General features: G+C 39.7%; 1 protein-coding gene across 4 annotated transcripts; it reads left to right on the top strand.

Moving 5' to 3' along the window:
* The first annotated feature begins 1398 nt into the window (after window positions 1-1398).
* LOC119512588 (STAM binding protein) lies at window positions 1399-27361 on the top strand. 4 transcript variants are annotated; one of them, XM_037807352.1, is made up of 10 exons: window positions 1399-1469; window positions 3313-3530; window positions 14267-14342; window positions 14622-14717; window positions 15836-16202; window positions 18556-18680; window positions 20101-20238; window positions 22657-22769; window positions 24914-25013; window positions 26716-27361. In XM_037807352.1, the coding sequence occupies exons 2-10, from the start codon at window positions 3328-3330 to the stop codon at window positions 26770-26772; spliced, it is 1275 nt and encodes a 424-aa protein (XP_037663280.1). In that variant the 5' UTR covers window positions 1399-1469; window positions 3313-3327; the 3' UTR covers window positions 26773-27361. The 4 variants fall into 4 exon arrangements, with proteins under 4 accessions (XP_037663280.1, XP_037663278.1, XP_037663281.1 ...); XM_037807350.1 differs by lacking the exon at window positions 1399-1469 and adding an exon at window positions 1476-2344; XM_037807351.1 differs by lacking the exon at window positions 1399-1469 and adding an exon at window positions 1479-1543.
* The last annotated feature ends 593 nt before the right edge of the window (window positions 27362-27954 follow it).

Raw genomic sequence — 27954 nt, 5'->3', positions numbered from 1 at the left:
GACCTTCAGAAAGGCTACACCATTCTACCTGCTCATCAACAGTAGATAGGTACATCCCTCTCACCATGTTTTCTCCAACACTTTTACTCCTATATATATATTTTTCCTACAATTTTATAGAGTTATGTTCATATACCATACATTTATCCACACTGCACAGTCAGTTATTCATGGTATCAACATAAAGTTGTACATTTATCACCACAATCAGCACTTGAACATATTGATTACTACAAGAAAAATTGTTTGTTTTAGCAACAATAAAAAATATGATAAAAAGAAAAATAACATGTCATACAATACAACATAATAGCAAGGACAGAAAATAACACCACTACCAGAATCCCATGTTCCAACCCTATATCCCCCTCTCATATACACTTAGCATTGGCATGCCTTTGTTACATTTATGGAGGTATATTAGAATGTTACTGTTGACCATAGACTCCAGTTTGCTTAATGTTTTTTTCCCAAATACCATCCCTTTTTCAACTCTACATGGTTGACATTCATTTGCTCTCCCAATGCAAAAACATTTTTATATTTGTATATTTAGTACAAATATAAATATACAAAAAAGCTTGTCTAATGTTACTAGGCAACAAAAGTTATTTCCTCCGACTACCAATTTTGAGTAGAGAGTAACACAACAAGCTAAAGAATAAACTCAGGAGGGGTTTTCTCTTCCCCATTTACAAAGCCTGGATAGTTTAGCCAGGTTTGCAACTGTCCTCCTTGAATGCAGGATTTGTTCCAGTGTGATGGAGGGGCTATCTGGCAGGAAACCCCTACCCAATGTAAAAATAATTTGAAAACAATTAATTGGGGATGGGGGTGAGAAAGAGGAATGTATTTCAAAAAGTAATAATACCTGGTATGCATCTGTAAACATTCAATGAATGTACACTCAAGATTCCTCCATTTCATTGTAAATTTTACCTCGTAGGAAAAAACTGCAAGCAATTAGTGAACTCTAGTTAATGATATTCGTGCTGAAGTACTCAGGTGGAGGTATACTGATGTCTGCAATTTACTCTGCAATCCATTTTTAAAGAAAAGGTAGATCCGTGGTAGGATAAACATGTGATAAAGCCAGTATAGTAAAATGGCAAGGGTGGAAAATATGTGGTAGGCATATAGGTTTACACTGTAAATTCTTCCAATTGTTCTGTATGCTTGAAAATATTCATAAAATAAATGTTGTTTTTAAAGTTTAAATCACCGGTTCCTTTAACACCTGAGTTCCTTCTTCCTCCAGCTTCATTTTCCTTTACCAAGATGGCTGCCCCTTTATGTGCTGTTTCCTCGCTGGTCGGATTTTCTGCAGGGGGCTGCTTCAGCCCCACCCACCGGCTCCTCTCCCCTTGTCCTTAGGTCTGGGGAAGGTAATTGACGGACGAGCCGGAGTGCGTGGGGCGGGCCCCGGATGTGACGTTTCCGGAAACTCGGAGTGTCGTCCGCGGGGAAAGGTGGGGAAGGGTTCTGGGTGTGTGGTGAGGCCGGGGCGCTGAGCGTGGCGGGATTCTGCTGGGGAGCGGCCGCCGTGAGTGTAGGGCCACAGCCTTCTCCTGCCCCTCGTTCCCGCCCGGCCTGCCGCGGGCGAGTCCCCTGTCGGTTCCGGTCCCCGTGGGCTGGCGCTTGACCCGCGGGGCCTTGCGCTTCCCAGCCCTTCGCCCTGTAAAGACGCGAAAACCTTGGCCGATTATGCCCGGGGTTGAGAGCCTTCAGGAAGGGAGCCCCAAGCAGTTGTGGATGGATCCCCGTCACCTGTATACGCTCCCTCTGCTAATTCCTGCTCCTTCCTTTCGCCTCCTCGTTCTTTCTCCTTAGTCCCCTACGCCATCCTCTTCCCTTATTTGCGGATGCCACATCGCTTCGGGGTGTTGCTCAACCCTGTGGTACCCAGGACTGCTTGCTGGCTTCGGGATGGAGTTCCTTTCATGACCCACAAGATTCCCTCTAGAGAGGCGCTGAGATGCGGCGAGCATTCTCTGCTTCGATTAGCTTTTATGGACTGGGTTTATAATCGGACAATTTGGGGAGGTTTGAGATTCGCTAGCGTCTTTTTCAGTCCCTGTCAGGCTCTGTGAGAGATGGAATGTCTCTACGTCCCTGATAGTCCCCACAGCTTTTGTACTATTAGTAATGACTGTGTTTTAGAGGGGAACCTTCCTGGAGGACCCAGATATCCCAGAGAGCTGGAGATAGAATTGGCTGAGAGAAGAATATCTCTGTGGGAGGTGTTAGGTCAGAAAATAGTGAAAGCAGCTGAAACTGAAGTGAGGATTCCTGGGCAGGTCAGAATCCTGACTGAAGCAAAAGATCTCTGTTGAGAAGGCGTAAGGTATAAGATTGGAAAAACAAGATGGGGCTTGAATTCCATAATCAATTCTGCTGTAGTTTTTATATTCTAGAGCATACTGGGTAGGGTGTACTGTAATTCAGTGTGTATCAAATACCCGGATTCCTTTTTGAGATGACAGGAAATGATGATAACTGATTAGATGTTGGAGTCTGATTCTAATAGCAACTGTATCTAGAAAGATTCTAGAAGTTCAATTGTAGATTTGGGGACACGGGTAGGAGAAACTCCCAGCTTTTTTTTTTTCATTGAAAGTTACCTTGTGCTCTTTAGTTATTCAAAGAGTGCTTAGTCTTTGAAGATAGATTTGTGTAAATGGCTGTTTTTAAGACCTAAATTTCTTGCAATGATGTGATGTTATTATTGACAAATAGTGGTTTAGCAAGCAGAGTTGGGATTGTGACCTTTCATTTCTAGACCAGCTCCCCTAACTAACTTTATGCTCTAATTTGAGAAAGTACACCTCAAAAAAAGTGTCAGTTACTCTCAAATAAAAATGATCAAATTTGGAGTCAGTTAACAATCCTCATGAAAGTTCATTGAGTACTCTGCCAGGTACTGGGATGGAGGGAAGTGGGCAGCCGAAGGAGAAATATAAGATACTGTCCCCACTTTTATAGTGTTAAGAGCAGGGAAACTTGGTGACAGGGAATGATTAACAGGAAGAGGTAGAACTGAACTCCCTGTGTCCCATTATGGTTATATTCCTTGTACCACCTAATTATGTCACAGAGATTGTGGGTTTTTGAGTCTTCCATTCCTTTCATTGTCATTTTAGCTTCCTCTAGGGTCTCAGCTTTCTTGTGGGAAGATCTTATTTGATATGACCCACAGTACACCTGTAAGGTAGAGATTTATGAGGTAAACATTAAACATGCTGTGTGCTAGGCTGTGCTGGGATGATGGGGACCATGTTGTTGATGCCATCTCTTTTCTCTTTCGTATCTCAGAACTTCTTGGTCCTGATGCCTGACCATGGAGATGTGAGCCTCCCGCCCGAAGACAGGGTGAGGGCTCTCTCCCAGCTGGGTAGTGCTGTGGAGATAAATGAAGATACTCCACCCCGTCGGTACTTCCGCTCTGGAGTTGAGATTATCCGAATGGCATCTGTTTACTCAGAGGAAGGCAACATTGAACATGCTTTCATCCTCTATAACAAGTACATCACGTAAGATACCTGCAGTTTCCTTTTCCTTTCCCAGTGACTGATGCCTTACTTATTCTGCTCTTCTGCTTACATATTTTGCTCAGAATTGCTAAAACTAGAGAACTTTATGAAATCACAGGCATTAATCATTTTTGCTGGCAACTCCTCCGTATTGATTGTCCTTGCCATTCAAAGACATGAGTACTGAAGATGTTATTTTCATGACTCAGTAATTTCATGAGTAAGAGATGTAGCTCTTTGGACTATGCCCACGTGGCCCAGCCTTAGGCAGAAGTGTTGGTGATTTAATTGGGCGTGTTAAGTATTGATGGATGTTTTTATTGGCATCTCTCGATGAAGGCAGCCAGGCAGAGGATTATTGTTGAGGTTTAGCAGAGCTCGAATTCCTTTCCTCTACTTATTTTGCAGTAAATTGTGTGATTTAGAAGAAAATTTTTCTTCTTAACCTTTCTCATGATCACCCAAGTCATCAAATTAATTATTAACTGCCTACAGTTTGTGTGGCTTGTCATATTCAGACCTTTCCCTTAAGTTGCTTAGTATCTTAGGGCAGGCAGCATAAATGGAAGATTTCAGTACTATTAACAGGGCATAACTCCTAAAACCCCAGTGGCAATGAAATGATTTGTAATTTAGGAAGGTCATAATGTTAAAGAGTCTTTGTTATAATTTCTGGTCTTGTTCTTTCATAATACAGGCAGGGGCCTTTTAAAAAAAAAATAATTACAACTTATTTGTATTGTTCTTAATTGTTGATAGGACATTTCACCTGCGTGATTTCATTTGCTCTTCACAGTTCCCTGTGCATCGATTGGAGTACATTATTGTGCCATTCTGTACAGCAGGAAAAAAAGCTCAGAGAAGTTTAGTGATGTGCTCAGTTTCCATGGTTCAGAGTGACAAAACCCAGGTTTTCAGATTCCTAATTCAGAATTCATTCTACAACATAGGTCCTGTTCTTTTTGTTTTTCTTTTGGTAGTGTTCTGTGAGTCTAAGGTAGTCTTTTGAGATCACAATCATGAGCCATGCTGACTTTTTGTTATTTTTTAGAGTAGGTAATATATACATATGGTACAAAATTCAGAAAGTATAAAAGAATCTACATGGTTAAAAAGTAAGTTTTCTCTACTACTCCTCTCTTCCTGTAAGCCCTCAGTTCCCCTTTCCAGAGATAATCACTCTTACTAATTTCTTTTATGTCCTTCCAGAGATAATATATGCATATCAATTATCACATTGTTTTTGATTACGTAGTACTCTAAAGCAGGATTTCGCAACCTCAGCACCAGTGACATTTTGACTGGATAATTCTTTCTTGGGGGGTGGGGGGTGGGGTGTGCTATCCTGAGCATTGGAGAGTATTTAGCAGCATCTCTGGTCTCTCTCTACTTACTAGGTGCCAGACGTTATCTAATGTTCTCTGTGGATCAAAGTTGCACCTCTGGTTGAGAACCCTTACTCTATAGAAAAGTAAGTGGAAGAGTGGACTGTCTAGGATCATATTGTCATTTAAGAGTCTTTTGCTGTTGTAGTTTGAGTTTACAAGTAACTCCTGTTTCCTCAGAGACCTTGTAGTTAATCATTGCCATCATGCCCTGTCAGGTGACCTCAGTGTTGGTAAAGTTTCACAGAATTGTAATTATATTTCTGCCTCTCACTGGTCTGAGTTTTTCATTCCTAGTTTCAGAACGACACAAAATGTATTTTCCTGAGAAGTTTCTTTGGCTACTGTGCTTCCCTTCTTATACACTACTGCTAGTAGAAATAGTTTCTTATATATTCCCAGTAATTTGGTTGATAATTCTCCCCAGAATGAGACCATGGGGATTCCTTTGGGGAATCACTAATTGAGAAAATTGAGTAGAGTCATGAACTCACTCAGGTGGGTGTTTTCAGAAGGACCTTTTGGGTCCTTATGTTTCATGTAAAAAGTGCTTGGCGGCTAGCACCATATTCCTTCAACAAATATATATTGAGTATATCTACTGTATACTTGGCACTGCGCTATTTAGCTGGATACATGTAGTGAGTAAAGTGGATGTGACCCTTGTCCTTATTGATGTTCCTTTCTAGTTGTAGGAAAAGACAGTAAACACAGAAGCAAATGAATACAGAGTTACAAAATAAGGAAAATACTGTGAAGGAAACAAAGAGGATGCTGTGACAGAATAACCAGGGGATCTAATTAAACAGGGTAGTTGGGGAAAGGTCTGTCTGAGAATATAAGATTTAAGCTGAGAGTCGAAGGATACAATAGAGTTGGTCTTTCCTAGAGCATGGGGCAGGGTATTTAAAATAGGTAAACACATGTTCAGAAACTCTTAGGTAGAAAACACCATAGTGTGTTCTGGGATTGAAAGATCATGGTGTTTGTAGTGTAGCAAGTGAGGAGGGAGAGTGACTCCAGATGTGGTTGGACAGGCAGACAGGGCTGGAACATGCGGGACTTTATAGGCCACGATAAGGAGTTTGCCTTTTATCTTGAGAGCAATAGAAAGCCATTAAAAAGTTTAAAGTGAGGTTGTGACCTATCTGACCTACATTAAAAAAATATTAATACTGGCTGCTGTGTGGTGAATGGTGGAGGGGATGTTGAGAGTGAGAGAAGGCAGTGACTAGTTAGGTAACTTGTGCAACAGTTCAGGAGAGATGCCAGTGGCTTGAGGTAGTGTGGTAGCAGGGAAAGCAGCAGATGCAGTCGGTATCTTTGCAGTAGAGAGCACAGGACTTGCTGGTCGTTGGGAAAGAAGACAGTATTGAGGTTGACCCCAAGTTTCTGCCTTTAGCTGCTTGGGAAGTGAGGTTCCATTTACTGAGATGGGCAGAGTGATGTTGAAGAGGGGTTGGGTAGTAGGGGGATTCAAGAGTTCAAGGGTTTTGTTGTTGTTTTGATTTTTGTCATATAAGTTTGATTTGCCTGTGAGATACCCAAGTAAAGATGTCAAGTAGGAGGTTGGATGTACCATTTTGAGTTCGTTGAAGAGGTCTGAGTTGGAAATGTAAATGCAGTAGTCCTTAGCAAAAAAAACCATATGCATGATTCTAAAGCCTTGAGGAAGGCTGAGACCTTCTAGTACAGAGGTTCTTAATCTGGGCTCTGGGGAACCCACAAGGATATCTTGATAGAATTCAAGGGTCCATGAACTTGGATGGGAAAATTTTTTTCTTATTTTTATAATGTCTAACTGAAATTTAAGCCTTTCCATCAATTTCAAATGTAGGCCTCAAACCACACAGTAATATCTGTGACTTTGTCACCAGTAGAAATCAAGAGATTTTCATGTCACATTACAATTGTTGCTGATATAGCAAAATATCATGTACACTTATCTCTACTTTAGATTTGCAGAACATAGTTATTAAACCCATGACTAGATCCTGTTATTTAATGTGTTAATGAAGCACATATATTAACAGTATCACAATTTTTTCAAAACAATGATTTGAACACTGCATTTCAGTAGAGTTGGTTTCTTGTGTAATCCTTTATATTTTATATTATCTCTTAAAAAATTATTCTTAGATGGAGTCCTTAGGCTTCAGTAAATACTAGGAGGGTTCATGGCACACAAAAGGGTCAAGAATCCTTGATACTAGTGAAGAGAGCAGGAACCTAGGACTGAGCCCTGAGGTTGGATTAGTGGAGGGTGAGCCAGCAAAGGAGACTTAGAAGGAAGATTTGAGAGACAGGAGGAAAACCAGAAAAGAGAAAGGTCATGGGAGCCAAAAGAGGTCAGAGTTTGAGGAAGGAGAGTGGCAGCTGTGTCAAATGGGTGCAGATAGAAGAGCAGCCTCAGGGTTGGGTAACATGATGTCACTGATGATTTTGGTGTGCAGTATCACTAGAAGGATTAGGGAGACACTAGATTGGAGTGGGTTGAAAAGGAAATGGACAGTAGGAAAGTGGAGACAATGAGTATAGACCACAGGTCAACAAGATTTTTCTGTAAAGGGCCAGACAGTATTTTCAGCTTTGTGGGCCATTTGGTCTGTGTACCAACTACTCACCTAACTTTGTAGCATGAAAGCAGCCGTAGACGATACTTAAATGAATGGTGTGGCTGTGCTCCAAGGAAACTTTTTTGTTGTTTTGTTTTGATTGTTTATTTCCAATGAAACTTTATTTACGAAAACAGGTGGCCAACTGGGTTTGATCCACCAAAGGTAGTTTGCCAAGACAACTCTTTGCAGAAGGTTAGATAGGAAGAATAGTAGATAAAAAGGGAAATGGTTGAAGGGGGTCAAGGATTGTGTGTATGTATTTTAAATTCAAAGATTCTAGAGTATATTTTTTGGCTGATGAGAAGGTTCGGGTAGAGGAGGATAGGCTGGTGGTACAGAAGAGAGTGAGTTTAACTGTAGCAGTAAACTTCTTAAGTTGGCAAGAGAGAATAGGATTGAGTACACATATACTTAATGAATTTTTTTTAATGTGATTTGGTGTTACTTTGAGTGACATAAATAGCAGTGTAAATAGAGAGGACTGATATAGGGAATCTGTCCCTGTGTAGGATGTTCCACTTACAGGACTTGTTTGATATGATGAACTAGGCTGGAAGAGAGTTGAGTTCAGGGAAATTTAGCAGTTCATTTACTTAATTTGTTGGATTTGGGGCTTAATTTGGGGCTTTGTTGGGTTGGCTTAACTTGGGCCAATAAATGTAGCTATCTTCATTTTTCTTGCCGATATCTCTTCAAGGTCCTGATTCTGATTCTGTGAACTGATAAAGCTCCAGGAATTACAAAAGAACGTACTAGCACAGTGATTCTCAATTTGCTTTTCTACCACATTTTACTTGATATATTCCTATTAGTAACAGCGACTCATTTTGGCAGTTTTTAAAGTTGAGGGATGGTAGGCATCTCCTTCACCATGCCTCTCCCTCCCTCACTGTTGAGAATCGTTGTTCTAGACCTTTTGTGGATACTTTAATTCAGGTTTAAAAAGGCATGTTTGTTCTTTTTCCTGGAGCAATTTAGGCTTCTTAATGATCTCAGGCATATTTCCCCCTTCGGTGGTTTTCTTTACTGTAGGAATGCTTTGCCTTTTGCAGACCCCAGTATAGAAGAAGGATCTTCAGCATATTAAATCAGTACATAGTTTCATGATGAGCACAGACAATAAACCAGGCGGTGGATTCTTTCACAGCTTTTTATGGTCATAGACTAGGCTACATAGAAGGGAGTTGCAGAGTGTTCAGGCAATTCCTGTCTGCCTTGTGGACCTGCCTTCACACAGACCCTCTGTCTGAAAATGAGCTGTCTCCTGTGTGGATAATGTTCGCTACTGGCATTGGGGCTTAAAAACTGAAGAGAGTTTGCATCTGTGATTATGCATACTTTGCTGATTAATTTTTAAGATTTGAAGGAGTAAAATGAGAGTCCCAAATGTGTGTATGCTGCTGAATTTCTGCTTGACTTTTTGAATTACTTACTTTCATATAAAATTAATATTTGTTCATGGTTTTAAAATTTTTCAAACAGTATAACAAGGGAGATATAAACGAGAAGAAAAGCCGCATCTACCACTGTGTACAAGAAAATGTTTAAAAAAGAGAAAGAAAATGTTTATGTTGTGCACATGCAAGCACACAGATGTGTCCTTTTTTTCTTAAAGGATGAATGGGACCATGGGATTATATTCTGTTCTGCAATTTGCTTTCTTAACAGTATTATCTTTCCATATTAGGACTTACTAATCCATTTCATTCAGCCTCAGGACTATTCCTTCTGCTTGGAGCTATCTTATTCAGATACCTCCATGGCTCACTTTCTCAGCGATGCCTTCCTTAGCTGCCCTATTTAAAATTTCAACCCCTCTTCCTCACTTCCTATCCCCCTTCTCTATTATTGACTTTTTTCCTTGGCACTAATTATAACATTCTTTTTGTTTTGTTTATTGTCTTCCCTTCCACTGTGATGTATGTTCTTTGGGGGAGGGAGGGAGGGAGGTTCAGAGTATGTTGGTCATTCTCTGCTATATCCCCAGATTTTAGAATAAGCCTGACCCATAGTAGATGTTCATTAAATATTTTTTGAATGAATGAATACATTGTTTTTCACATTTTAGTGAACCATAATTTATTAAATAATCCCCTATTAATGGACATCTACATGGTTTTCAGTTTTCCCCACTATTATGAACAAGGCTATATCAAATAGTCTTATACATTTCTTTCTACTATTGTGTGATGTTCTCTAGGATAAATTCCTAGAGGTGGAATTGTGAATTTAAAAGATATACATATTTTAAATTTTGAATAATTGTCTCTCACCACTCTCCTCTAGGGAGAATGGTTATATCAATTTATAATCTTGCTAGCAGTGTATGAGGACACCCATTTCCCTACACCCTTCTCTATACTGGGCATAATCAATCTTTAAACCTTTGCCAATCTATTAGATGAAAATAACGTTTCATCTTAATTTGAATTTCCTTCGTTATGAGTGAAGTTGAGCACCATTTCATATATTTATTTACCTTTTGTATTTACTCTTTTGCTTATCTCTTCTTTTTTCCATTGTTCTGTTGGGTTGTTTTGGTTGTGTTTTTGCCAGTACATGTTTGTTTGCTCTGGTACATTTCCTTTCTCTAGGCTGCAACCAGATATAACCACAGAGAACAGTATACATCTGGGTCACAGTTATTCTAGAACTAGAAAGTTACTAGCTCTGGTGTTAACATCTTCATCTCTTGTTCTTGCCGACATTTTTTTGTTTGTTTGTTGGTAAAAACAATCGCATGAGTACATAACAGATGTTAGCTATATCTAGGCACTGTAATTTGCCCTTTATTTACATTATCTTTTTAAGCCTTGATGTAGCCTTATCAGGTAGGAGTAGTTTGTGTTCATGTAAGGAAATTTAATGATGGTGAGATGAAGTGACTTATCCGAGATCACACAGTTCACAAGTGCCAGAGCCAGGATTTGAGCCAAGGTAGAGTGGCTCTGGAGCCTGTCCTCCCAACCACTAAGCTCTGCTGCCTCCAATATGGACACTGGGTTGCCCAATCTCTCTTTTCAAGGGACTCTTCTATTCAAATGTCCCGCATTGATCATAGTTACTGAAACCCTTGAAGGTATCCCTGTACAGATCTGAGAGTTTTATAAAGTGGATTTCATTACATAGTTCAAAATTTAAATAATATACAGAGGTACGTGGTGAAAAGTTTCATTCCCACTCTTGTCTGATCCACTTTGTTTCCCCTGCCCACTATTTTAAAAAATACAGTTTTATTGAAATATATTCACATATCCTACAATCATCCACAGTGTAGTTTTTCACAGTACCATCATTTAGTTGTGCATTCATCACCAGAATCAATTTTTGAACATTTCCCTTACTCCAAAAAAAATTAAAATAAAAGTAAAAAAGAACATTTCATCCCCCCCATCCCACCCTATTTTTCATTTAATTTTGTCCCCATTTTTCTACTCATCTGTCCATACCGTGGATAAAGGGAGTGTGAGCCACAGGGTTTTCACAATCACACAGTAACACCATGTAAGCTACACAGTTATACAATTGTCTTCAAGAATCAAGGCCACTGGGTTGCAGTTCATTAGTTTCGGGTGTTTCTCTCTAGCCATTCCAACACACTAAAAACTAAAAAGGGATAAGAATACCCTCCAGAGTGACCTCTTGACTCCATTTGAAATCTCTCAGCTACTGAAACTTTATTTTGTGTCATCTGTCTTCCTCCTTTTGTTGAAGAAGATTTTCTCAATCCCATGATGCCAGGTCCAAGCTCATCCCTGGAAGTCATGTCCCATGTTGCCATGGGGATTTATACCCCTAGGAATCATGTCCCGTGGCGAGGGGAGGGCGGCGGCAGTGAGTTTACCTGCTGAGTGGCCTGCCCACTATTTTTGTTGGTTTCTGTATATCCATCCTATGTATCTTTATGTGCTTACAAGCAAAATGAATATATATTATTTTTCCCCTTTCTTACCCAAAGGTAGCATACTGGGTATACTTTTTACACCTTGTATAGAAGTTGTGTTTTTTTTGTTTTTTTTTTTGTTTTTTCATTTAACTCATCCAAAGGCTTTGAGACCATTTTATTCATCATACATTTACTGAGTGCTTCTTTATACAAGGCATTGTGATGGCTTTAGGAGTATGTGACACAGAAATCTCTGGCCACAGGGAGTTTATAGTCTAGTTCTTCAGGATGAGAACATAAGTGAACATAAACATGGTATTTAAATGACATGGTGCTTGCTTTGCTGGTTCAGCTTCTATGCAAAGCACATTTAGTCTGCCAAAGGAAGTAAACACTTGGGTCTTTGGGGCCAAAGTCTACTGAATTGTAAGTCTCCGAACACAAGAGCTTTGTCTTATTTATCCTAATATCCTCAGGACCTTATGGTTTGAATATATAAACCTGTAATTGTTTTAAATATAGACCTTGAGGAAACTAAGTTTATATCTTATTTATGAACACAACAAAGGGAAGATTTTTTGAATCATCTTGATTTTAGAATTTATACCTGTCTGACAGAACTTAAAAATTGGATTTAAATGAAATTTTCATGTGCTTAATACAGAACTGAAGGAGGAGGGCCCATTATAGAGGGCTTGTTTTGGTGGGGGTCTTCTTTTCCCCTTACTGAGAGGCTTCCTTCTGCATTTACTCCTATCCCATGGACAAAAAGAGTCAGTTTAACTAACTCCAGTTCAGAAATTTAGGGCTGTAGGCAAGGTAACCTCAATCTGTTTGTTTCGGGTCTTGGTTTCTATTCATTACAACTTAATTCTATTCAAAGTCACCTTTGTTCAGACCCCTCCAACAGTTCTGGGGATCCTAGGAACTCCAGACAATATGGTGTAATGGTTAAAAGAGGAGAATCTGGAGCCTGGTCTGGCCTGCCAGGGTTGAAATTCTGAATCTGCCACTTTCTAGCTATGACAAGTTATCACCTTCTTTGTGCCTCGGTTTTCTTGTCTGTAAAATTGGGATAGTTACAGTGACTTATCTCACACTGCTGTTGTAAGGAATCAACAAGCTAATACATTAAAGAAAGTGCCTGGAACCATGCCTGGTACATTGTAAGCACTCAATAAGTGTTAGCCATTATTATTATGGAATAAAATTATATCCCTGATTGAGATCTTACAAAGACTAGCCTATTTGTTTTCATTATCCATAAGTAAATATTCTTAATATTAAGGGTCTATGAATTTATTGAGTTTATGTTTCCCCACTGAATTTTACAGATGAGGGCAAGAACTGAGAGAGAAAATCTAGCATCTTATATTTCTCTCTTTCATCAAAGATTATAACAAATTTCTCTAATGAACACATGTAACATGCATATAACTCATGCTGTTTAAGCATATCAGTGCTTAATATGTTGCAAAAATTATCTTTTTTTCAAAGGAACATGAATACTAAAGGGAACGAAAGGCCAGGCTAAAGATCACACATGGCTAGGAGTAGCAATGGAGTTTTATGGGCTTTCTCTTAGCCTCTTACCCTTCGCTGCCAAACTGTTTTCTGAAAAATGTTTGTGACAGAGGCCCTTTGCTATGAAAGTCTCTTATAATCACAGCTCTAGAGTCTCTTTCTTTGGAGGTAAACTTTTGGACACAGGATAGACTTTAAAAAATTTTTTTCTCCGTTACTTCCATAACAAAGTGCTACGAGCTATGTGGCTTAAAACAACCAAAATTTATTCTCTCACAGTTTTGGAGGCTGGAGGTTTGAAATCAAGATGTCAGTAGGTTTATGCTTCTTATGAAGGCTCTAGGAAAGAATCCTTCTCTATTCGTTTCATACAGTGGGTTGGCTTAAACAACGGGAATTTACTCTCATGGTTTTGAGGCTAGGACAGGTCCAAAGTCAAAGCATCAGCAAGGCAGTGCTTTCTCCCTGAAAGCTGTGCCTTTCTGGGGCTTGTGTGGAGATCCTTGGTCCTTGGCTTTTCTGTCACATGCCTTAACTTTTCTGTCACATGTCAGGGCACAAGGCGGCATCTTCTCCTTTCACCTCCGGATTCAATGACTTCCCGTTTCTTCCCTGTGGCTTCCTCTGGGGCCTTCTCTGTAAGGCCTCCAGAAATAGGATTAAGACCCATTCTGATTGGGTTGGGCCACACTTTAACTAAAGTCACCTCATCAATCAAAAGATCCTATTTACAGTGGGTTCACATCCACAGGAATGAATTAAGATTAAGAACATGTTTTTTGCCTTTTTCAGCTTCTTGTGGTTGCCTGCAGTCCTTGGCATTCTTTGGCTTATTTGCTGTATCACTCCAGTCTCTGCCTCCATCTTCACATGGTCTTCACCCCTGTGTGTCTATATCTCTGGTCTCTGCTTTCTCTTCTTATAAAGACACCAGTCATTAGATTGGGGCCCATCCTAATCTGTTACATCCTCAGGTTAACTATCTGTTATAGCCTCAATTACATCTCCAAAGACTCTGTTTCCAAATAAGGTCACATTCTGAAGTTCTATGTGTACATGAATTTCAACCCAGTACACTATCTTTTGTCTAGAAGTCTGGTGCTTGCTGTTACACATCTAATTTGGGAGAAGGGAGGGAAATACTGTTGCTCTTTACAGGGTTGGAGATGGGTAGGGAGTGTGGCCTGACTGGGTGTGCCTGTTCTCCCTCCCTGTACTTTTGGAGACCCTTTGTGTGGTAGCTGCAGGAAAAGGGAATTGCATTGCTGTAGGATTTTTGTGGCATTTTCTTTGCATCATAATCATTCTGATATGTTCCCTTAGGCTGTTTATTGAGAAATTACCAAAGCATCGAGATTACAAAACAGCTGTCATTCCTGAAAAGAAAGACACATTAAAGGTAGGTCTGTCATTGTTGTCTATCTAAAAGTTTTAAAGCAGCACAGACTAACTTCAGTATAAAAATAGTAGTCCCTGCATTTGAGTACCAAACCCTGCATTATGTGATGTATCTCTGGTTACTTCACCAGAGCAGTTCTGAAATAGCAATTATGGTACAGTGGAGAGTATTTTAAATAATTTTTAGATACATTGTTGGCATTGCCAACTTGACTTGTTATCTTCTCTATTTAACTAACTGCAGTTGTTCTCATTACCAATTTTTTGTTTTGTATTTCAGAAGTTAAAGGAGATTGCGTTTCCCAGAGCAGAAGAGCTGAAGGCAGAGCTGTTAAAACGATATACCAAAGAATATACAGAATATAATGAAGAAAAGGTCAGTATGTAACAGTAAAGAAAAAAGAAAAGGAAAGCATTTGGTCATTTAGGCTCTGCCCTGTGATTTTAAGGTGATATTTCAGAAGATCATCCTACTACCTCCACTTTTTTGGGGCAAGAAATTAAAAAAATAATAAGAAGAAGAAGACACAAGTGTTTAGGTTGAGAATTGTAACATAGGTGAATCTACTAGCCCAAGATTATGCCTTGAGGAGTAGAAAATTTTTTGCCTTTTTGCTATATCTAAAATGAGACCCTAAGAACAATGAAAATTCTCACCAAAACAGGTTTTTAGGTCAGAGAATTTTGGGGTTTGAGTCACATTTGGTTATACCTGAAGTTGTTTATAATAATTGATTTTTTTCAAGCTATTTTCAAATGGTGCCTGTTGGGAAGAGTCAGAGTTAAGGCATGTGGCCAAAATCCAAGGGCATTATCAGTGCGCTTGTGTTGGATTTGAATACGCACTGCAAGTACTTACACATTATTTTGTAGTTGTGTGCTTACTTTGTTGAAAATCAGCAGAGGATTGAGAAGCTATGAGACAAATATTTCGATGCACTGAGTGAATGAACCTTAACAAAGAGGTTATTACTTGATATTTCTTGTTACTTTTAATATATCACTCTGTATTGAACTAATAACCAGAAAAAAATTAGAGGCTTTATTTTGGGATAAAAATCAGTTGAGACCCCCAAAATAGCAGGGGTCGATTTGGATTTAGTTTCAGCTTACAATCTTACTTGAGATACAGAATGTATACATGGCATTGTTAGTGAATAAAACTAATTAATGCAATTTATGGGGTACAAATAGTAAGATGCTTTGAGATTTCAGTAATGATGAAAATATATTAGTTAGAGTCATTGGGGAAAGGTACTGATTAGGATTGGGACTTAACTGGCCTTGAAGAATAGGTATTCTTGTGGCAAGGTAGAAAGGAGTGGTGGCTATATAGCATGTAGATGCAGAAACACTGAGAGAAGTGTGAATTCTGTGTTGGGAAATCAGTCCAGAGTAGAAGTGTTTTGGAGGAAATTTCCCTGTTGGAAAGCCTGTTCTCTTGCGGTGTGTAGTCACTCCAGTGTTAGCCTAAATCCTTTTCTTTCTTTGTAGAAGAAGGAAGCAGAGGAGTTTGCCCGGAACATGGCCATCCAGCAAGAGCTGGAAAAGGAAAGACAAAGGGTAGCACAACAGAAGCAGCAGCAATTGGAACAGGAACAGTTCCATGCCTTTGAGGAGATGATCCGTAACCAGGAGCTAGAAAAAGAGCGACTGAAAATTGTACAGGAGTTTGGGAAGGTGGATCCTGGCCTAGGTGGCCCTCTGGTGCCTGACTTGGAAAAGCCTTCCTTAGATGTGTTTCCCACAGCACCTGTCTCTTCCACAAAGCCCTCAGACTGTAATACAAGTGTAAGGCCAGCTAAGCCCCCTATGGTGGACAGATCCTTGAAACCTGGAGCACTGAGCAACTCAGAAAATAGTGAGTCCATTTGCTGATGTCCTCTTCTGTCTCACTTCTAGCCAAACAGTATCCTTCTAGGGGATTCAGCCTAAAATTACCTCCATGGTCCTATTTATTAGGCTCTGTGTTGCCATACTGTGTCCTGCCACATTGGCTGTATTATAATCTAGAGCCAGTAGGAAAAGTGGCCTTTGCTTGAGCCATATCATTTACCTGGAGCCAGATCAGTTTTCTGAAGAGCTAATTACAACCTTGAGTCAGACCCTTTACTTTTCAGGATTATACAGAGATTTAATATGTTCAGTGAATTAGAGACCCCTCTTAGCCTTTTGTGAAGGAAACTTTAAAATTTATGGTACCACTTTGTGACTCAACAACTGGCTTTTAAAAAGCAAAACAGGGCTGTTGAATTGTGCTTGTTCTGTAAGAATTCCTAATCTTTAAGGAGTCTAGCCATAAAAACTTTTGACAGTCTTTCCTCCTCTCACCATTGATTGATTAGCTGAGAAACTAACAATAGGGCAAAGTGATGAGTATATCCTGATCATTTGAGTAGATTTTTTGATGTAGGAATCAACTTTCAAGTAGTCGTTTAAGGGAGTCAGTTTTGTAGAAGATCCATTTAAAATACACCGTAAGAATGGGAAGAAGGGCTGTACGATGAAGCCTGGCCCCTAGGACTTTTCCCCACTTCCTGTCACAACCCAGCTTAGCCCTAGGACCAAGAACATGCCAGGCACAGAGTTAGACATGAGTTTAATAGGACTTACTTACAGGAGTTATGGTTCCATGGTGGCAGAGGGCTGGAAAGATGGAAGTTAGTGCTCCGCAAAAGCAGGGAGTGCCAGGGGGTGGTTTATAAGGGTTAGGACAAGGAGGGTATGAGAACAGAGTTTTGGCAGGGTCTTGTGATGCAAGGGTGTTGAGATTGTTATCAACAGTGATCAGGGGAACGGGGTTTCAATGCTTTGTTAACAATACATTTTTTCCTCTCCTGGGGAGGTCTGGTGACTTTTAACGTGTGTCCCTCTGTCCCAGTCAAGTAGGCAGCTATGTGAAATCACTGTAGAGGGGAGGGGCCCAGGTTCTGCGCCCCCACACTTCCCCAGGTACTTATCTCCCACTGCTGTTCCTTCACACATATTTTATGCTCTGGTCAAATTGGAGTTTCATGTTCCCAGAATATTCCCCAAAATAGCTTATCCAAGGAGGTTTGTTAACATTTTGCCATCTACCTAGAATCTCTTCTCTGTTTCTGCCTTCCTTGCTTTTTGAAGTTTTCCCTGTTGCCCTGCCCTTCACTCAGATTGATCCTTCTTCCTAACCCCCAGAGCTATTTTTAGCTCTGACGCAATTCAGATCATTCACTCGACAGTGTAGTCAGTTGTCTCTAACTAGACTTTAGCTTCTTGTGGGTTAGGGCTTGAGTCTTAAATTCATAGCTGTGTTCCCTGCAGGCTGAGCAGAGTATCTACTGGTATGCATTCAGTAAATGATTATCAAATTGAAAGGAAGGGACTGTACAAAACTGTCATTCAGAATTCTAGGACTGTGTGACCACGTGTCTCTTGGTCTGACTTTGTTACCTCTGCAGGAATTCAGATCTTACAGTTGAATGTGCAGGAGCAGAACACCCCTTGTCGTTTTTTTTTTATTGTTTTTTGTATGGAAATGTAACTTGGAAAAATGCCCCCTAACTTTGGCCTGCTGGCTCTTTTACAGTTTGTGGTGTTCAGGGACTGGGGTCTGTTCAGAAGTAGGTTTTATGAGCTGCTTTGTCCATCTATAGCTTTTTGGAGGGTGGGGGTGTAATCTGTGTTTTTGTTGTATTGTTTTGGTTTGTTTTCTTGGCATTTTAACTTTCTTCTAAATGACTAAGTTCAGAAGTAAATAATTACCCAAATTATTTTCCATTGTCAAGGATATGTCTTTGGTATTTCTTTGAAAATCATGCCCTCTGATATTCTTATCTGAGATAAAAAGTGATTTAAAATGAAAATGAAAATGAAAATTCAGTTGAATGGGGAGATTATTTTTTAAATCCTTTGTTTTAGATTCTGAAAGAGAATTCCTCAATATCTCAAGAACTTTTTTTAAAGTAGTAGCTTACCCTTATCTTAACTTGAATGATAAGATAAGATAAGCCTGCTCTTTTCCTTGAAGTAAAATACACCCAAAGGCTCTGGCCAGAAGTTGGGGAAAAGATTTTACAATGTTCTTTTTCTGCCATTGGGAAGAGATTCCCCATTTGCTGCCTGAAGTTGGGAGGACCTCAGTGACTTAGCCTTGCTCTCCCAGGGCCATCAATTCTGAGGTCTGCTTGGGGAGGCTCAGCCCGTGGACTCAGATTTTCCCTCTCTCTCCATTACAGTTCCTATAATTGATGGACTGCGCCATGTGGTGGTGCCCAGGAGGCTCTGCCCACAGTTTCTCCAGTTAGCCAGTGCCAACACTGCCCGGGGAGTAGAGACATGTGGGATTCTCTGTGGAAAACTGGTAAAAACAAACTCTCTCCTGAGCTGAGACTGTTTCTTCCCCCCCCCTTGGCTTCCTCTGACCTTTAGAGAAGATATTCAGGGTCAGTTATCTTTTGTGCTGATCTCTCTGCTGTATGAACTATGCACTGCATAATGGGAATGCAGTGTTGCTTTGAATTTGGTGACCCTGTATTTGATTAGTTTTCAATTTCCCTTGAATCAAATTGATTATTTTAAAGCTGGTAGTAAGAAATACCTAATTCTAAACCTGGTGAGCAGATACAAGTTATTACCTATGTATCATTTTTTGAGCACCTACTTTATGTGGGGACTCAGAATCTAAAATATGTAAGGCATGTAGTCTGTGTCCATAAAAAGCACCCAATCCCTTTGGAGAGATAGGAAATATACATCAGAAGATAAGGAGCACAGTGAATACTGTGTACAATGTGAGCACAAGGAATTGAGAAGAAGGAAAGAGCACTAAATTGAGGCATATGACCCATTACAAACTGGTAAATGAATGAGGTATGAATAAATGAATGAGGTGGAATACATTTAAACTGAGTCTTAAGGATGAGAAGGACTTAGAGAAATAGAAAGGGAAATGACTTTAGACATGAATAAAGGAAGAGAAATGGTACTCGGCTTGAAACTTCTCAAGAACCATGAGTACATCCATTTGGCTGTAGCAGAAAACTCCCCCAGGACTGTGGTGTTTAACCCAGGCTGGGCATCAGACAGTACTGGGGTATGTCTCAGCATCATGCTCAGTGAAGTAAGACAGACACAGAAGGACAAATACTGTATGATCTCACTGATATGAAATAATTGGAATAAACAAACTCATAGAGGCAGAATCTAGAATATAGGAGGTGGGGTCGGGGTAGAAAATAGGCAGTAAGGCTTAAATTGTACATCGTTTCTATTTGAGACAATGGAAAAGTTTTGGTAATGGTTGGTGGTGATGGCAGCACAACATTGTGAAAGTAACAGCACTGAATTTTATATTTGAATGTGATTAAAAGGGGAAATTTTAGGTTATATATATATGTTACTAGAATAAAAATTTAAAAAATCCATGGAACTGCACAACACAAACAGTGAATCGTAAGTTAAACCACAGACTATAGTTAAAATACAATATAAAAATGTGCTTTCATCAGTTGTAACAAATGTAACCACACCAGTGCAAGGTATTGATAATAGGGTGCTATGTGTGAACCCCGAATTCAATGTATGATTTTTCTGTAAACCTACAACTTCTCTAAAAAAAAAAGCTAAGGTTGTGGTCAGAATTCAGGGAGCTCTAAGAAGGAGCCTTGTGTTGGGCTGGGAAGGGCCTTCACTTGTATAAAGGTTTAACTTTCCATTGTTATGACGTAGTAGGGTTGCATAAGTAACATGGAATTGTGATGAGCTGTTTTCTCCTTTGGCAGATGAGGAATGAATTTACCATTACCCACGTTCTCATCCCCAAGCAAAGTGCTGGTTCCGATTATTGTAACACAGAGAACGAAGAAGAACTTTTCCTCATACAGGATCAGCAGGGTCTCATCACACTGGGCTGGATTCATGTAAGCAATTCCAAGCTCTCTGAGGGTTAGTCTCCTCTTTCCTCACGATGTTATAAACACACCACTTGTTTCTTTCATTGAGCAAAGTAAATTGCTTCCAAGTTGCTTAGATTATTATTTTCCTCTCCTTTGGATGTAGCCCCTAGCATACTTGTCTTTCTGCAATCCAGTGTTGACTTTTGTGGACTAGTTAGGGATTTTAAATTTTTTTCATTTTGTAAATGTATTTTTAAAAATAAAAATAAACTAGTTTCCCTAAAGTCCCAGTTTCCCTGTGAGAATGGTGATAGCATGCTGCCCTGGAATGAGGGTATTGTGACTGTATAGGCTATGTCTACCTTATACAAATGAAGTTCCTAAAAGGTAAATAAATTACAATATTTTAAATGAATCAAGGAACTTAATTCAGATGCCTGCATTTCTTCTTTCTTAAAGTAGCGTATACCTTTATATACACCAGAAGGGCCACAATGCATGTGATTTTTAAATGCCTACATATCTTGTGTAACTTTCTGGTAACAATATGGTAGCATTTGGGCAATGTTCAGGTGAAATATAATTCCTTTCATATGGATTAATTATTAATTCGTTTTTCTTGCCATTCCTTTTCAATCCCTAACTCTCACAGATCAAGCTGCTTTTCATTTTGTGTAACAGTTACCGACAAATAAGTCAGGCTTGTTTCTGGGTTGGGGAAGATCGTAAATACTTGTAGTTCAGAATTTTGAAAAATAGTGGCCTGTGAGGCAGTTCCGTATGCTTTCAGTCCTTTCTTCCATTTAATTCCATAAATAGTTACCTATTTGCCTAATGCTGTATATCCTCCATTGTAGTAGATGGCGAGATAGAAAATGTGTTCCTTATCTTCCAGGGAATACATACTTGAGAAAGATGTAATTTTAGTCTCATAAGGAATGTTAGACAGATAGACAAGTAATAAAACTCTTAACATGAGGCAGAATGTGCTAAGTGCCTCAAAAGGTGCAAAGTGCTGTAGAATTCAGAGGAGGAGGGGGTCCTGCCTGGTGTGAAGGGAGTGCTAAAAATGTCCATGAAAGGGGTAATCATATAGATAGATCTTAAAAGGACGGCAAGATTTTGAGATGAAGAGGTAGACCAAGGGAGAATTCTCTATTGAAGACACAACATTGGGAACACGCAGGCTGTGTTCCTGAAGTATTGAGTGGTCCAGTTTGCTGCAGATTATGGTTCCTGTTTGTAAACAGTGGTAGATAAGTTTTACAATACATTGTAATATACTGAAACCATGCTCTGGAGGGTCTTGGGTAGACAGGCAAAATAGTTGTCATTTTTGGTAAGTTGGGAACTCTTGAAGGTTTTTGAATGGAGCAATGATACGATTAAAGCCATACATTAGAAAATCTAAAGAATGACAGTTTTAAGGTAGGTTGAGGCAGGGAGATCATTTAAGAAATTAGTATAGTGATAAAATCCAGTAACAATAAGAGCTAGGGTGGTGATAGTGCATTCAGGAAGGAGGCGATGAATGTGAGAGAGGTTTCAGAAGGTAATATGGGGAATGAGTAAGAGAGGAATCAGTGATGACTCAGAGAGTTCTTGCCTGGCTCATGGGGGTGGCAGTGATCATCACATATCCAGAAATAGGGAATCGAGGAGGAGGACTTACTTTGGAAGTAGTGCAAATGGTGTGTTCGGTTCTGAGCATGTAAATCAAAGGTACTGGTTGAGGTATCACATTGGTGGGGATGGTTCTTAGGCAGCTGGAAATGTGAGGTTGGAACTTGGGAGCAAGATCAAGGTAGGAAAGAGAAATCTAGTCCTCTGCATAGAGCTGATCTTGGGAGTCTTGGAAGGGAGTGAGAGTACAAAGCAAGAAGAAATTCACAAGCAACTTGGGTACGAGCTACAGAGGGGAGCTTAGAGAGAGTGAGTCAGGAAGCAGAGAGATACAGGTAAAAAGATGCGAGTAGCATTAAGGCACAGAAGCCAAAGGAGGAGGAAGTGTTCTATGAAGGCTCATCCTTCACCTTTGAGCACCTCTGAGAGGAAGAAGAATCATTCCTCTGTGGTTTGTTAAGTCCTTGACTTCTACCAGTTTGAAGCACTGAGCAGCATGTTCCTTTGACCCCACAGTGGGTAACTCTCCATTTTGTAGAGCAAGCTTGTGAGGAGCCAGATAAATTGTCTTTATGGTCAGTTAGAAATTATGACTCTCTTCACATTTTCATGTTAAACTACACTTGTTTAAAATACTGGAAAGGAATTTTGCTAGTTATGAACTTCTGACATTCTCCTCATGGCTACATATGGCTTTGTACTTGAGAAGGAGATTATGGCCAGCCATTGAGAGCTGTTTGAATCTATCTTCCTTCATGGACCCTTCTTGACTGGGCATTCTTCACTGTGTCTTCTCTGACTTTGTTTCTGTCTTTGCAGACTCATCCCACACAGACTGCCTTTCTCTCCAGTGTTGATCTGCATACTCACTGCTCCTACCAGATGATGTTGCCAGAGTCAGTAGCCATTGTTTGCTCCCCCAAGTTCCAGGAGTAAGTACATGGGACCTGGGTCTGAGTGTTACAAGGAGGTAGTAGGGAAGGTAGACAAAAAAGTCTCTCTTCTTGGGAGTTAAAGGGCCCTTGCCTCTTTGTTCTCTATAAAATATATAAGTTGTTATATTTATTTGCTCTTAAAATGTTCCCTATTAAGCCCCAAATATTGATAAGCCTACTACAATTGTTTAAAAAGATACCTGTGGTGTTTGAAGCTGTATGTACTCCAGGAAAATACATTCTTGATCTTAGTCCATTCCTGTAGGTGTGAATCCGTTGTAAGTAGGACCTTTTGATGAGGTTACGTCAATTAAGATATGGCCCAACCCTGTCAGGATGGATCTTGATCCTATTACTGGAGTCCTTTATTAACAGAATGAAATTCAGACACAGAGAGAAAAAGATACAGGAAGCAAGAAGCTGAACATCAACAGAATCTGGAAGAGAAGGGAGAGACCAGAATATGCCACCATGTGCCTTACCATGTGACAAGCTAAGGCAAGGCATTGCAGGTAGCTAGCTCCAAAACACCACAGTCTTTGGGAAGAAAGCATCACCTTGATGATGCCAGCCTAGACTGAAAGGGACAGAGAAGAGACAAACTGAAGGAAGAATGGCTTCAAGGGCAGAATGATGGAAGCTGAGGTCTGGACCAAAGAGATCTACTCTGGCCAAGGGAGCAGACCCACCCATGTGTGTTAAACGGGCAGGTCTGCCCCTGTGGAGAGGGTGGGCCTTCCACCTGTTATTCAGGGAGAATATTGCCACCCCAATGTTCAGAGATGGTGAGGCATTTGTCCCAGGCTTTCCAGAGAACCTGGCTGCCATCCCAGTGCTCAGAGAGGGCGGAGCCTTCACCCCAGTGTTGGGGAGAGCATGGCCATTGCGCAAGTGCTTGGAAGGAGTGGGGCTGTTACTCCATCAGGCCTGAAGGACAAAATATCAGTCTGTACATGACTCTCAGACCTTGAAATCTAATGGAATTTGCCCTGCTGGGTTTCAGAATTGTTTGGGACCCGTAACTCCTGTTTTCTTTCCAATTTCTCCCTATTAGAATGGGAGTGTCTATGCTATATATGTCCCTCCATTTTATATTGGAAGCAGATAAGTTCTTTTCTAGATTTTATGGATCCTCAGAAGGGAATTGTGTCCCAGAACAGACCATACCCATAACCATTGTGATGAGACTTTGTACTTCGCATTGTTACTGAAATGACTTAAGGCTTTGGGAAATGTTATGACAGAACGAATGTATTTTGCATGTATAAAAAACGTGTCTTTTTGGGGTCCAGAAGGTGGGGTGTGGTAGTTTAAAGTTGTGTCTACTCCAGAAAACATATTCTTAAACCCCTATTATAGGTAGGACCTTTTGATGAGGTAACTTAAGATGTGGCCCAACCCAATCAGGATGAACCTTAATCCTATGCTGGAGTCCTTTGTAAGCAGAATGAAATTCATACAGACAGAGGGTAAGCCACAGGAGCAAGAAGCTGAACATCAGTGGAGTCCAGAAGAGAAGGGAGAGACCAGGAGGTGCCGCCTTGCGCCTTGCCATTGTGACAAACTAAAGACCAAGGATCGCCAGCAGCCAGCCCCAGAATACTAGTCTTTGGGAAGAAAGCACTGCCTTGATGATGCCTTGATTTGGACTTTCTTTTAGCCTCAATACTGTAAGCAAATAAATTCCCATTGATTAATGTGACCTATTTCATGGTACTTGCTTGAGCAGCCCAGGAAACTAAAACAGCATCCAGGCAATGACTTTATGCTTTTCTGTGAAAAGTCCATGAGAAATTTGAAGTGTTTTGCTTGAATTGATAGGGATTTTAAGAGACTGATGTCAGATAAGAGCACTTTAAAATCTAACAGATTACCTCACAGAGTTACTTCTTTTTCATTCCAAATCCTACCATTTACTATGAATTCTCCCAGCAAAATAAGTGTGGGGGCAGTGATGAGTCATTCCCTAACTCTGATTCATTCACCAGAAAGGAGACCTATGAGCTAACATCCTATTGAAGCTGTCTCAAAATGAGTTCTGCATTGTAGACCAGAACCAGTTTCTTGGTGTGTGTGTGTGTGTGTTTTAGGGATGAGGGGACATTTTTACTTAACTCTGGACATGCATTTTCTTCTTTCAGAACTGGATTCTTTAAACTAACAGACCATGGACTAGAGGAGATTTCTTCTTGTCGCCAGAAAGGATTTCATCCACACAGCAAGGATCCACCTCTGTTTTGTGTATGTATCTGTGTGGATGAAATTGGGGCTTTGCTTCAGGCTGGGAGGACAGTCAGAGCTGATGAAGTGCATCAACCTTTTTGACCCTTATAGAACATCAGCCCTTGTCACTTGTCATTCCAGATCCCCACAATAAGGACATACACGGGAAGCAGCATGAGATAAGAATGGATTTCAGTCTTAGCTCTGTAGTTAATGTCTGTGTATCTTTGATCAGACTACTTCACCTCCCCAAGCCTCAATTTTCTCCTCTGTAAAATGAGCGTAATAAAAATAATATCTATTTTATAGGGTTATTGAGAGTATTAAAGAAGTAATGGGCAGAAAGTACCTAGTATGGTATGTGGCTTGTTAAATCTTGGTTTCTTTCTTCATCAACATCAGTTGCTAAGCCTGTACTTCAGTAGGAGATCTGAATGTTGAGAAAAAAAAAGCCATACTGATATACACTACAGTGTGAATGAACTTTGAAAACATTATGCTAAGTGAAAGAAGCCAGACACAAAAGACCACTTATTGTGTGATTCCCTTTCTATGAAACATCCAGATTAGGTAAATTGGTGAGAGACAGAAAGCAGGCTCGAGGTTGCCAGGAGCTGGGAAGAATGGAGAATGGAGAGTTATTGCTTAATTGGTACAGGGTTTCTTTTGGAGATGATGAAAAGGTTTTGGAACTATGTAGAGATGATGGTTGTACATTGTAAATGTACTAAAAGCCACTGAATTGTACCCTTTAAAATGTTTAATGTTTTTGTTACATGAATTTTACCTAAAAAGAAAACCGATAGATTAAGCATATTTGATTCTAGATTTTTGCTTAGATAAGAAGGATTCAGTGACTTTTCTAGGAATTTATTTTTTCCCTATATATTGTTCCTTGACGGAAAAGTTTTAGTTGATGATAACATCAGTAGTTTCAATGATGTATTATGTCTGCTTCTCAGATCTAATGTGCTGGCCAGACCTCCTCCTTATTATCCCTTTTGAGTTCAGAGAAAGATGGGCCAATATGGAAAAGAGACTCAGAAGGAACTGGGGATGTTTAGAGGAGAAACCGTAGGAGGGAAATGAGAGCTGACTAAGTGTTAGAAGAGTTATCATATTAAAAAAGGCAGTGGATGTATTTTCCATGACTTCAGGTACTAAATCTAAGACCTCTTGGAATGAGTTTACAGCTCAGTATGAGGAAGAAGTTTCTGATATCTGTTCAAAAATAGATTGGTCTGCCTTTGGATTTAATAAATGTCTCAGTCCCAATATGTTGAAATAGGCTGTACAATCAGAAAAAAAAATCCGGTATGCTAGTGCCCAAGTTATCAGCTATAGAGACCGCTTTGCATGCCAAAAGTTAGCATGGCCCATGTGATGGTAGTGTATTTTGTTATCTGTTGATTGATAGAATGATCAGAATACTACCGCAAATTTCAGTAGTTCTTTTAAATGTATATTTTACAAATGACTCTAAAATATATATATATATTTTAAAAATAAAGATATATGGCAGACATTTATTCCATCTATAAGTAGGGATTGGTGGGAGTGTTGATTCCCAGATCCCTAAATTCACTTGGTGGCTTCTCAGGAGTCTAGCTCTCAGACTGGGAAACACTGGTCTAGAATGATGATTTAAATAAAGAATTTTTAAAAATGACTTTTTGGAATATTCCAAGGGCTTTACCTTTCTCCCTTTCTCCCATCGCAGAGCTGCAGCCACGTGACTGTTGTGGACCGAGCAGTAACCATCACAGACCTTCGATGAGATTTTTGACTCAGAACACCTCCCAGGAACCATAAAACCATATCAGTGTACTGTAGCTCCTTAATTTAAAATTTCCAGAAAGCTTGGGAAGCTTTTTTAGACAGAAGATAAAGTGGGTATGACCTGGAAAAGAACTGATTTTCTATTTCTGGTTTGAAAAGAAAATTGAATATATTTTCTAGGCAAGTCTGGAAGAAATGATTGCACTAAAGCAGCTTTTCAGCCTGCCTGTAATGCAAATCTAAAAAAACTAAGAAAATTCAGTGGTATAATGAACACCCATCTACCCTTCATTCTAGAGTCACCAATTGTTAACATTTTTTCCTCTCAGCTATCCTTCTAATTTCTCTGTCAACTTGTTTATTGTTTACTTTTGGACTAAATAAGGGCATATATTTAGAAATTTGGAAGCTACAGAGAAAATCTTTTGGATTTTCCTGGGGTTTATGGTAAGGGGTACTGACAGCTCACTACATCTCACCAGATGGTGAGGCTTGCAAACCCTGAAAAAATATTTTGTCAGTAATTATTGTTATTTAACAAATATTTCAGAATATTTTTCCTCTTCAATAAAATAACAATTAGCTTATGTTTTTGTGTGCTCTAGAGTAATCAGTGAGATCAAGCAACACATTAACAGTTAAGTTAAATAAGAGGGCTGCTTGCTTTGGGAAAGGTGAGGGCAAAATGGGGAATTTGAGGTGAACTGACATTGAAGGTGTGTCCAAATTCCCTTTTAATTATTCATCGTTTTTTTCTCTGCCCGTTGCCATCTTCCCTTGTGTGAAGCCATCTCTCCTCCCTTGGTGCTGTCTCAAGTGGGTCATCCCATTCACTTCTTCCTTTTGCCCTAAAAGCTTTCAGCTCAGGATAACATAACCATTATTTGGAGTGCCAGGCTATACTCCAAACTCATGATTACATTCCCGAGCCACCCTACTCCATTTTATTTTACTTTATTATGAATTTTTTAATGAAGAACAACAGTTTAATATACATCTGCAGGTTACTTTATTTAATTTTTTCATTCTAAAGACCAAAACGAAAAGCTTTGAACATCAGATTTCAGCCTGAAAGAGTCAAAGAATGGTTGTAATTTAAGAGTATCAATAAAGCAAATATTCTTAAGAGTATATTAATGGATAATACCGAAACAGAATAAAGGATAAACATCTTATTTTG

The sequence above is a fragment of the Choloepus didactylus genome, chromosome 17 (genome assembly GCF_015220235.1).
Source record: "Choloepus didactylus isolate mChoDid1 chromosome 17, mChoDid1.pri, whole genome shotgun sequence".
NCBI lineage: Eukaryota > Metazoa > Chordata > Mammalia > Pilosa > Megalonychidae > Choloepus > Choloepus didactylus.
The sequence above is the reverse complement of the archived record's forward strand: the minus strand, read 5'-3'. Positions and strand labels throughout refer to the sequence as shown.

Bases quoted from the DNA above. Each gene is read 5' to 3' on its own strand.
- LOC119512588 (XM_037807352.1), top strand. From the start codon at position 3,328: ATGCCTGACCATGGAGATGTGAGCCTCCCGCCCGAAGACAGGGTGAGG. The intron at 3,531-14,266 runs GTAAGATACCTG...ATGTTCCCTTAG, and splicing joins CTCTATAACAAGTACATCAC to GCTGTTTATTGAGAAATTAC. The intron at 22,770-24,913 runs GTAAGTACATGG...TTCTTCTTTCAG, and splicing joins TGCTCCCCCAAGTTCCAGGA to AACTGGATTCTTTAAACTAA.